Genomic DNA, 12,698 nt, shown 5'->3' on the forward strand with positions numbered 1-12,698 from the left:
TTATTAAAATGTAACTATCCAATGATATAATGTCTAATTTTGTCAGTGGTGTATTTTCTACAGACAATGAGTGGGTTTTTGAATGAGTGAACTCGTTTAGGTTGATAGCATTACATTTGAACAGATACATTTACAGTAAATACAAAATTAAAATCTGGAATTTAATTTAAATACATATTTCACTATAAAAAATGCTTCGCAGTGACTTGAATTGGCGAGCAGTTGTTTTATCCATTCTTTTAAATGCGCCAACCAAATAAACCGGCTCAGTAGACGTTTTAATGCTACATGTGAGAGAAAGAACGAACCTTAAACTGCATAAACACATTTCATTACACCAAATACACAAAATAATGGGGTTTTTTTTAGCAACGTCATATGACCCCTTTAATCTGATTGGTCGAGCAGCGTTCTAATAGTTCTGTTATGTAGTCCACTTTTTGGTACACCTGACCTAATTGTTCTCTTGGCAGAGAAATATAAACAAAAAAGCTGCCTATATTGATGCAGTTGTGCTGTTTATAAGAGGTATATTTATTAAAATCGCATAAATTGTGATTGCGTTATTGTTTAGTTGTCTGTCACAACATATTACACACTGTCCACATATGTACACACTCACTGATGGATTCGGTTCAGTTGTTGTGTAAGAAGTAAGCACTGTACGCGTGGGCCAGTGGCTTCAGTCATATGACCCCTTTAATCTGATTGGTCGAGCAGCGTTCTAATAGTTCTGTTATGTAGTCCACTTTTTGGTACACCTGACCTAATTGTTCTCTTGGCAGTAAAATATAAACAAAAAAGCTGCCTATATTGATGCAGTTGTGCTGTTTATAAGAGGTATATTTATTAAAATCGCATAAATTGTGATTGCGTTATTGTTTAGTTGTCTGTCACAACATATTACACACTGTCCACATATGTACACACTCACTGATGGATTCGGTTCAGTTGTTGTGTAAGAAGTAAGCACTGTACGCGTGGGCCAGTGGCTTCAATGCATCTGTTATGTTTGTGATTTTGGGGGAGAGGAAGAGGAGATGTTGGAACCCTGTGAAGCAAACTGCATGTTGTTTATCTATAAGAGCAAACGAGCAAAACAGGATTATAGTGAGAGAGGACGGGAGAGATGTAGTTTGAAGAACAAAAGCACATATGACTGGCTTGCCCCCTCACACCCGCACGCTGACTATCTGTGTGTGTTTCCTCTTTAGCCTCTGAGCTCCACTGAGAGCTTAAACTCACATTTATCTTACTCCTGATTGGCTGTATTCATGTTTTCATAGAAACACATTTTTAACCGATCAAACTAATAGTTTCATCATTACTTCCCTTCGCCAAATAAACTACACCATAATTATTTGCTAATACCATTAGATAGATAGATAGATAGATAGATAGAGGTGAATGGAGAGATGGACGGATGAATAGAGAGGCTGCAGACTGATAGATGGATACATAGATGATAGACTAAAAGATGGGTGGATGGATAGATAGATAGATGGATAGAGAGATGAATAGCTGGATAGTGTGATGGATAGATGGATAGAGATGAATAGATGGATTGAGAGATGGATGGATGGATAGAGAAAAACACATTTTTAACCGATCAAACTAATAGTTTCATCATTACTTCCCTTCGCCAAATAAATTACACCATAATTATTTGCTAATACCATTAGATAGATAGATAGATAGATAGATAGATAGAGGTGAATGGAGAGATGGACGGATGAATAGAGAGGCTGCAGACTGATAGATGGATACATAGATGATAGACTAAAAGATGGATGGATGGATAGATAGATAGATGGATAGAGAGATGAATAGCTGGATAGCGTGATGGATAGATGGATAGAGATGAATAGATGGATTGAGAGATGGATGGATGGATAGAGATATGGATAAATAGATGATAGACTAAAATATGGATGATAGAGAGATGGATAGAGAGATGGATAAATAGATGATAGACTAAAAGATGGGTGGATGGATGGATGGATGAATAGAGAGATGAATAGATGGATAGAGAGATGGATAAATAGATGATATTCTAAAAGATGGATGGATGATAGAGAGATGAATAGATGGATAGAGAGATGAATAGCTGGATAGAGTGATGGATAGATGGATAGAGATGAATAGATGGATAGAGAGATGAATAGCTGGCTAGAGAGATGGATAAATAGATGATAGACTAAAATATGGATGATAGAGAGATGAATAGATGGATAGAGAGATGGATAAATAGATGATAGACTAAAAGATGGATGGATGAATAGAGAGATGAATAGTTGGATAGAGAGATGGATGGATGGATGGACTGACGGACAGTTGGATGGAGATAAATGGACTAAGTGAAATGTACTTGATCAATAAATTGTCTAATCAGTTACTGTCCAGTCAGCATTTGAGCTGCATTCACTTTGACAGTTGCTTGGCCTATGAAATAATAATAATAATAATAAGTCTGCTTCAAGGGTTAAGAAAATCTCAAATATATGTGGTCTGTGGTATTAGATCAAGTGGTCAAGTTGGTACACACTGTAACTACACCATAAAGCATCTTTCTTCTTTTTTTTCTACTAAACTGACTAAATGCAGTTTTTGCAAGAAATATACAAATTGCATTTTGTTTTGTTTTGTTTCAGGACGACTCTTAAATATGTGAAATAATAGTGTTTTCCCCGTCTGCTGCATTGAGTTTTAATATAGAATGACCAGTCACGTGACATTAACATCTCAGATGATTGGCAGAAAAAGAGAAAAAAAATGGGTTCACATACTTCCAGGGGTCCTGCTCCAGCTGAGCAAGTACCATTGAGATGAATGGAAATGCTATAGATCCTCAGGTATAATAAGCTGAAGGTGAGGTGAGCTTCTGCATGTTTATTTGAATGTTTACGTAAGTGTAATAAAGACAGTTAAAGAGGGAAAGCACAGCAGGGTTTTTTTGTTCGTTTTCTCCATCACTATAATGCAGCACACGCATTACTCTCTCTGCTCGGCTCAGTGTGAACGCTGCGCTGGTATTTCCTGTTTATGCTGTAGTAGAAACGCCCTTTGAACTTTTCCAACATGCACTCCCTCAGGACATCCCCGTTCTGCACTCCGGCCCCCTGTCCAGCCTCAGCATCCCTTTGTGTTCAGTGCAAATAACACAATCAGCGTGGCCTGCACTGGCCAAGATGTTTGGAGTCTTTTGTGGTTGGGTTTGTGTGTTTGTGAATGAGTGTGTGTGAGAACCTCAACACCTGCATCACAGATGCTTTTCACCCCTCCGTAGATAAATGAGCTGTTGTATTCATTAGTAATCACAGATTAAGTCACGACTGCATGCTGTGGCAGTAAATTCTTTAACACAGAAGATTTTAAATAAATGCTGCTCTTTTGACCTTTTTATTCAGCAAAGAATCCTAAACATTATCATTGTTTCCACAAAAATATTGAGTAGCACAACTGTTTTCAACATTATTATTAATAATAATAATAATGTAATGTTTCTTAAGCAGCAAATCAATATATTAGAATGATTTCTAAAGGATCATGTGACACTGAAAACTGGAGTAATGATGCTGAAAATTCAGCTTTGCATCATAGGAATAAATTACATTTTAAAATATATTCACATACAAAACTGTAGTTTTAAAAACTAAAATATATATATATCACAAAATGACTTTTTACTGTATTTTTGATCAAATAAAGATTCTCCATTTAAAAAAAAAACATAAGTAAAAACTCTTACCAACCCCAAACATTTGAATAATCATGCACAATATATTCATGTATATTTGAGAGCAAAAATATGGCACTTTTTACCCAATCAGAGATCCTCCCTTAGATGAAATGCATTTGAGAAACATGTTAATATCAGGTGTAAAATACATCCAGAGTAATGAAAGACTGAAAACAGGTAAATATAAGATGATATTGGAAAGAAAGAGCAGGGAAATATCCATTACTGCCCACAACCAAACATTGTTACAGCGTTCAGTCCCACACTGTATCCTAATATTTATACCAGCTAACTTTCTCAACTGAGACAGAGAAGAATGATGTGTTTTGTTCCTTGTGTTGAGATTATTTACAGGCCTGCGACATTGTATTTACTCAACACCGTGAATAGATTGTTGACATTTGGCCATGAGACAGTAGACACAATGGGTGGGAAAGACCACAGCAGGCACAGAAACAGAGAGAGAAGTCTGTGCGTAAAAAGATTCTGATCAATAGGTGGACAGCCACTTGAATAAAACAAAGAGTTTGTTTTATAAATGAGCCCAGAGTGGAACTTAAGGAATGGAGGGTAGTGAAGTGCTTCTTTAGTTAATACAGGCCTCTCGGGGAGCTGAAGATGTATTGTTTCACACGCCGAGAGTCTGAGCGGATCGAGAATGGTCCAGGGGAGTGGCGTTCCAAGTTCATGTGTGTAAGTGTGTGTGTGTTACGATGGCAAGACTCGCATTCCTGCTACTGTAATCCAGAGGAGGGCCGAAAGTAGCCGCCTTCCCCCTCCCTCTCTCTCCTTGTCCTTCTCACCCTCCCTTCCTCCTTTCCTCCCTCACTCTCTCGCTCTCCCTCTCCGTACCACTTAAACGATCGCATGGTGACGGTAAGAATTTGAGCAGAAGTTAATAACCTACCGCCGAATCACGGAAAGAGCTTGATTAGTTAAAAATAGACATTTTGAACGGCAGACACTTGCCTCTTCTCCTCGATTTGGTTGTTTTCTTCTCCATCTTCAGCTGAGGGAGGTGTCCTCTATATTCTCAGTCACCCCAAGCAACCTTACAGATCGCCGTGCTGCCTTTGGGTATGCCAGGGGTAAGTATGTCTACTGACCGTACGCTCAAACATATGCTATGCATCACTGTCTCAGGTGAGTTTAGAAGGTCATGAGCAACAGGTGCATCTCAAAGGATGCAGTCGCTTGTATTGAGAATATATGTTTGCTCATATATGGATTTAAATGGCTGATTTGTTTCTTGTAATGTTGGCAAAGTCATGTCACCTCAGTGTGAACAAGGTACTCGAGGCTGCGCATGTTGTCTGGTTTGTTTAGTGGCGCTTATATAAAGTGGTTAGAAGTTCTTCAACTGATCCGTTTGTTGCAGTATGTGTTACTGGTCATTTTGGTGGGAAGGAAACTGCTAGTCTGGCAGAGTTCAGATTAACGTGTGCACACAGAGTAGCACTATAATCTGGATTAGTGGTCTGAAGGTGGCTTACACCATTAATTAAGCCAAACAAAGATCAGCTAATGTTGATTTTACATTCTTGTGTGTTTGTGCGAGGGATGTTTATGGTTGCGGATTGGTGTGTGTGTGTGTGCGTGCACGTGCAGTCACGATTTGGTTGCAAGAGTTCACAGTGGCTTTCTACAGGGTGCTTTGGAATTTCAAGTGTTTTGTTGCGTTCGCAGGAACATGTGCGTTTGGCATCCGTTTATGCATGTGTGAAGGAACATGAGTGGTTTGTGTGCGTTTTAAACCTACACAAACACACACAAATTGTATACATGCAACTAATTGTGTGCACATGTGCTTGTATACAAATATACACACCAAATGTAAACTTCTAAGTGTGTGTTTCTTGTGTGTTCAGTTGTTCAGCATGTGTAGCTGATAAATTCATAAAACTGTTACATGATGAGGTTTTCATAGTATTGTTACAACATTTTGTTAATGTTGCTGTAACATTTTGATAGTGTCAATATAGCAGTCCATAGTGGATTCCTGTTTTTCCACTCTGCTGGAACACACTGTCTGTTCAACCTTTCCTGTTGTGTTTCTCATACACACTCCACCGCAGTGGCCTGGATAGTGTGTGTGTGTGAGTGTGTGTCTGCTCATTGTTGTTTGTGCTTTGATCGAAATAGTTACAAGCAGTCCTCTGGTACGAAAACAATTTCCTTAGACTAATAAATATTAAAATTGTTATTGCTTACCCTTTCTTTACCTAAGGCTAAACACATTGTTTAATCATCTTTGTTTTTTGCTTGCATGTATGAGCTATTCTTTGAAAGAAAACGAGAAAGAGAAAAGTACTAACCATGCCAACCTTGGCATTGCAACCACACATTCCTGTCTATTAGATATGGATATATTTACAGAGAGTTTCATGTTCAGCTCTCAAGTACCCACAGGATATTGCCAGATATGCTTCATAGCAAGAATACTAGGAACATGATAAATGTTTTTAACTTCAACATATTACAAAATAATTGAATTGTAAAATAGACTTTGTTTGGTTGATGCACATTCAAATGTTGATTATTTTTTTTAAATGTTTCAATAAAAATTGTTCTGCTACTTTTCCAAATATCTGTTTGCTGTATTTTTTTTTTTAGGGTATTGAGTTGTTAGTAGCATTTTGGAACTATTGGTTACAGCTATTTGTGTGATGGGAGTTGCTGCTTATGTAGAGCAGTGTTGGACAGCGTTCAAGACCATATTTTCTTGTCATGGACTTGAGAGCATGTAGACTCAATCCTCTTCTGGTCCTGGTCTTGACTATAACACTGATGAGGAACATTTCAAATAAGTCACAAACAATTCCATTTCAGTTTTGATGCTGTTTTTAAAAGCACCTGCCTATATTGGTAGAAAATAACAACACATCATGTGTTAACAGTGTTCTCCATTTGTGTGTTTCAGGGATGCCGCTCAAAGATGGCAGCCTGCTCCTGGATCCAAGGGAATTGAATTGTAAAATAGACTTTGTTTGGTTGATGCACATTCAAATGTTGATTATTTTTTTAAATGTTTCAATAAAAATTGTTCTGCTACTTTTCCAAATATCTGTTTGCTGTATTTTTTTTTTTTTTAGGGTATTGAGTTGTTAGTAGCATTTTGGAACTATTGGTTACAGCTATTTGTGTGATGGGAGTTGCTGCTTATGTAGAGCAGTGTTGGACAGCGTTCAAGACCATATTTTCTTGTCATGGACTTGAGAGCATGTAGACTCAATCCTCTTCTGGTCCTGGTCTTGACTATAACACTGATGAGGAACATTTCAAATAAGTCACAAACAATTCCATTTCAGTTTTGATGCTGTTTTTAAAAGCACCTGCCTATATTGGTAGAAAATAACAACACATCATGTGTTAACAGTGTTCTCCATTTGTGTGTTTCAGGGATGCCGCTCAAAGATGGCAGCCTGCTCCTGGATCCAAGGCTGCCATGTTGGTGAAAGTTAACAGCATTGGAAGAAACCAATCTCTGGGTCCAGCTACTGCCCACCAACGTCTCCACCTCAACCCCACCAACACTAGCACTTCTCCCAAACCAGGTTACACAGCGCAACTTGACAGAACAGGTTTGCTCAGTAAAATGGCAGTTCCTGGAGACTCCAAGCAGGGTTACCACCTCAAAAAGGGGGATGCCAACTTCTGTCTTGTTTTGCCACCTTCTATTTCTTCATCTTACTCTGCCCACCAGTGCTCTGGTGCAGGTACACCTCGCCCCTCCTCTCCTCAATACGGAGCTACACCCTCAGCACCCATCTACGACGAACCTCCACCCATTGAGCCCCCAATTTACGATGAACCCCCAGTGGAAATGGAAGTAGAAGGTGCGCACCACTTACACCGAGTTCCCTACCCCACCAGTCACAGCCTGCCAAGAGGAACCCAGCCTCCTAAACTCCTCCAGTTCCCCCATTCCAAACACATCTGCAGCTCCTCAGCTAGTGAATACAGTCCGGCCGGCTGGGAGTGCATTAAACACATGGTGAACGTGGATGCAGCTGCATCCAAGCACCAGCCCCAGACAACTAACCCCATCGAGGGGCCTTCAAATACAGCCAGTCCTCAAATCCAGCCCCAGTCTCCAGTATCTGCCCAGATTAAGAGGGAAGTTTCTGTAGAGAAGAAGCAATCATGGAGGCTGTTGGAACCCCGCCACAGCCGTCAAAGCAGCCTGGCCTCTCAGGAGTACCCAGGCCCTGCTGCCGTCACGTATCAGGACTCTGGCTATTCCACTGGGCCGTCCCCAAGTCTGCGAAGGAAGAACCGACGTCGTGCAGCTCTTGGCACTGGGTCGGGTCGACCTGGATCGGTGGGCAGCAGTGGGGAGTTGAATGCATTAAATGAGAAGCTGATGGCGGAAATGAGGGCGGTGGTAAACTGTTCCAATGCCCTTCATGGAAGCAAGGCCAGTCTGGACACTGAGATGGGCTCAGAGGCTTCTGGTAGTACTGCCCGCTCCCCAGTCTGTTCATTGAAGATGGGTGCGAGAGGGGGTGAATCGAGGGAGGATGTGACATCAAGTAACCGATCACTGTACAGGAGAGGGGGCAACAACCACAGTGACGTCATTCTGTCGCCACTGGTGACAGATGGTCTCGGAGGTCGGCAGAAAAGGACGTATGAGAAAGTGGATTCGCTGGAGAAGAGCGTAACATCGCAGACCAGCTTGTCATCCCCGGAACCACCAAGGTCACCCTCACAGGTACCAACACTTTTTGCAGCTGTCCACTTGCTTGAGTGTGTACGTCTGGAAATGTTATGGTCGATCCAGTGCAGCAATCTGGCTTACTCCCTTTTCTACCAAGTTTTTCATTTGTTCCTTTTCTTTAATTACCCTTTCCTTTTTCATGACTCCTCACATTCTATGGCCCCACTGTGTCTAATAGAGTTCCTCGGAGTGGAAAAGCAAAGCAATGCTTCCCATCCGGTCGTTGTAGAAACTATGCAGGAGATGCGAGGCTGGGGGTTTCCTGAGCTGAAGAGGGTGTGAATGTTCCATTCTAAGGAGATTTACTTTGTCTGTCTGTCTGTCTGTGTGTGTGTGTGTGTGTGTTGTGCTTAGATTAAGAGGATTGTACAAAGGTCAGTTGTTGTTTTTCTCATGAAAGAAAATGTGCAGGAATAAGGGGAAAATGGTGAGTTTAGTGAGCAAGCGATTGATGGACAAGGAGATGTAAAGGAGTCAAAAGTAAAAGATCAGCTATAAGTGAGCGCGTGTTTGTGTATTTGTTTGTTTGTGGAAGATGTACATATGGGAAGCAAGTATCGGGTAGCAAGTAGGTCAGTGTAGAGCTAGAGCCAAATTACTTTTTCAGACCATCATTATGGATGACTGTATTTAATGTAGAATATGTTTTATGTGGATGGACGCATACTGGTCATAATAAAGGCAGAAAACCTATATCATTTGTTACCTGCCACCACCATTCAGCCCACTTTGTAGTGAACTTTATCGCAAAATTGCTGCTTTTTTAAGATACCCTCTCACAATACTGGAACTGTCTGCAGACAGTGGAACTCGAGTAATCTGCTTCGTTATACAATGGAAGTCGAGCAGGAACACTTAAGCCCAAAGTATACTTCATTTTTGTACATGTACGTTAGCGTATGCATACAGTCAAACACAAAGGCTTTTAAAGTATACTTCATTTTATAGCGTTCTTGAACACTGGCGGTCGACCTATATGCTCAAGAAAGGTTAATCTTAGTCCAGTGTCTGTGCTCTTTAGTATCTGTCTCTTTCGTTTCATTTTTTTTAATCTGAAACAGCAGCCTGGGCCAGTGTTGCCACCTTGTGGAACAACTGAATACTGTAAAACAAATTGAATGCGCATGTGTGACCTGCGCTCGGCTACAAAAATTCAGGTGGTGCACGTACAGTATGCGCGTACTAGTCTGGTGACGAAATTTGCGTCACGCACTGCACACAGACCCTCGTGTATGCTTAAAAATGAAGGGATGCGAGAAGTTTTGATAGACCTGGTATTGCGAGACTTCTAGTTGAGGGTTCCAAGTCGTCTTTTTTTTCCTGAAGCAAATTAAAAATAACATGGCTTGGCAAACAATATGTTCGTGTGGTAATATATCCAAATAAATTAATACGTGTGGAAAAAATCCTCACCCTTCTACCACGCGCTCTCTGTTCTCCTACAAACTCTTCAAATGCATATTCAGTGCAAAAACAACTGTGTTCATGCCTTTTCAGCGCTAATTTAGTAACACAATCACTGCGCGTCTTTAGTAACACCTGACAATACATTTTAACGCCAAAAGATAGTTTGCTGTTAGTAAAACTGGCCCCAAGTGTTTTGGATTCAGGCTCTACATTTGATAGCATTAGCATGCATGTTAATGCAGTTCTTGAAGTGTGCTGGAAATACTGGAACATAAATTAATCTTTAGTCTGTGCTCCACCAGAAACAACCTGTTCGTTTTAAAACATAACAGAAATACAAGCCTTGGGGCCTCATGTATATACATTGCGTATGCACAAAATGGGCATAGAAATGTGCGTTCGCTGTTTTCCACGCACGTATCTGGATTTATAAAAAATAACTTGCCGAAAAATAAGTGCACAACGTACGGATGGAAGGATTTTAAACTCTGTTTTCATTTCGATATACACATTTACATTAAATATCCCACTCTCATTAATGGAGATAAGCACTGAAATTACATAGTCATTACGCAGAAGTTATACCAAAATTATATGAATTTAGACATATTTGTAGTTGATGCGCTTAATCAATTTTCCTGTGGCATGCAATATTTTAATGACAGCGAGGAGAGCTATAATAATTCATATTTAAACTAAACTGCAGATCTCATGTTGTGAGAATTTGTTTAGCGAGAACAGTGATCAATGATGCACACTTACTTCGATATTATGGCGGACACTGCTGGATTCGGTGGTCGGTTGATGTTGTGTGAAGTGATCTCCACAACATTATGAAAAATACCACTGTATTTGAAGGATACAACTTAAAAAAATAAAAATAATAAAAACGGTAAGATTTGCCTGTTTCCTTTTTAAAACACTTTGTCAGTGATGCGCCGAGTCAGACAATTGTATTTACACTGCGATAAATAGGCTATAGGCTTATCTGTTTCCATTAAAATTAGCTAAAAGGTGTTCACCTTTTCAGCAAAACTGCATACATTTGATTTGATTTGAATGGTTTAAAACAATTGAAATACTATTTGGCCACTGAGGTCAAGTATATTCTAAAATAGGCTATTTATCTGAGAACTAAACAGTTTTGTTTTTATGGATATTTTGATATATTCTAAAACATAGGCTACTGGATGATTTTGACAATGAAAATGAAAATGGCATTTAGTCCGTACCTCATATTTCCTTTACGTCTTGTACCTTTGACGGTGTTAAACATGGTGTCACGTGGATGGGAATATGCATGGAAATGATATGCAGATGAGGTTATGCATCATAAAAATGAGACGACGTAAGCTCCATATATGGTGATTTCGGGGAGGAGATGGGGTGGAGATGCACGTACACACAATCTTCCCCTGACTGGGATTTATAAAGGGATTTTTGCACAGGTTCTGGCGTACGCATGGTTTTATAAATCTGAAAACTTTTGTGCGTACGCAAAATATAGCTTTTGTGCCTACGTACACTTTAAGAATGAAATCTACGGAGAGTTTTATACATGAGGCCCCTGGTGCTATTTGCAGAATAATTGAGAAAGGAAAACAGAGACCGGACCAGTCGCCTCATTCACACAGCCAGGTGTTGTGGTTGTACAAGACAGTCGGCTCTTACAGCTCACTGTGATTTGGCACATTCGGGTAATGTGTTTCGATGTGTGTGCTGACCGTTCCATTTGTCATTAGTGTAGTGCTCCACATGTGGTTTGGCTTCTCCTGGGGAGCATAAGTTGGAGTTAATATTATGGATCTTAATACACTAGGAGAGATTTGTCATCAATCAAATGATCATTAACCATTAAAATAATTACATCCATAAAGCTAGGTTAAAATGGACTTTGCCTTAAGCACTATGTTAATGTTTGTGAATGGATAATGTTTACTCAGTATTTCAAACACGGCCAAATTTAGTATTTGGCCACTGAGGTCAAGTATATTCTAAAATAGGCTATTTATCTGAGAACTAAACAGTTTTGTTTTTATGGATATTTTGATATATTCTAAAACATAGGCTACTGGATGATTTTGACAATGAAAATGAAAATGGCATTTAGTCCGTACCTCATATTTCCTTTACGTCTTGTACCTTTGACGGTGTTAAACATGGTGTCACGTGGATGGGAATATGCATGGAAATGATATGCAGATGAGGTTATGCATCATAAAAATGAGACGACGTAAGCTCCATATATGGTGATTTCGGGGAGGAGCTGGGGTGGAGATGCACGTACACACAATCTTCCCCTGACTGGGATTTATAAAGGGATTTTTGCACAGGTTCTGGCGTACGCATGGTTTTATAAATCTGAAAACTTTTGTGCGTACGCAAAATATAGCTTTTGTGCCTACGTACACTTTAAGAATGAAATCTACGGAGAGTTTTATACATGAGGCCCCTGGTGCTATTTGCAGAATAATTGAGAAAGGAAAACAGAGACCGGACCAGTCGCCTCATTCACACAGCCAGGTGTTGTGGTTGTACAAGACAGTCGGCTCTTACAGCTCACTGTGATTTGGCACATTCGGGTAATGTGTTTCGATGTGTGTCAGCCATGATTAATTTATTCCAATTACTCGTTGGACATTGGTTATCACAATCTGAGTATTTGTCTGGTCATGAGATTTCAAAATAGCTGCCTGACCCACTCCATGTTAAAGCTGCAGTCCGTAACTTTTTTTTAGTAAAAAATTATCCGAAATCAATATTTGAGCAAGTACATAACCAGCCAGTGTTCAAAACTATCGCCTTACTTTAGCCCGATTCACAATGGTTAGC

The 12,698-nt window shown here is 39.9% G+C and overlaps 1 protein-coding gene across 1 annotated transcript in view; it reads left to right on the forward strand.

Annotated features, from left to right (window-relative positions):
- The window catches only part of LOC107575029 (rho GTPase-activating protein 39-like), a 63,783-nt gene that overhangs the window by 18,994 nt on the left and 32,091 nt on the right, over positions 1 to 12,698 (forward strand). The window contains exon 3 of the mRNA XM_016261437.1: positions 7,139 to 8,453. Within this exon, the coding sequence (XP_016116923.1) occupies positions 7,139 to 8,453 (1,315 nt within the window). The remainder of the gene's footprint in view (positions 1 to 7,138; positions 8,454 to 12,698) is intronic.

This window comes from Sinocyclocheilus grahami, unplaced genomic scaffold, assembly GCF_001515645.1.
Source record: "Sinocyclocheilus grahami isolate Dianchi unplaced genomic scaffold, SAMN03320097.WGS_v1.1 scaffold2440.1, whole genome shotgun sequence".
Classification (NCBI taxonomy): Eukaryota; Metazoa; Chordata; class Actinopteri; order Cypriniformes; family Cyprinidae; genus Sinocyclocheilus; species Sinocyclocheilus grahami.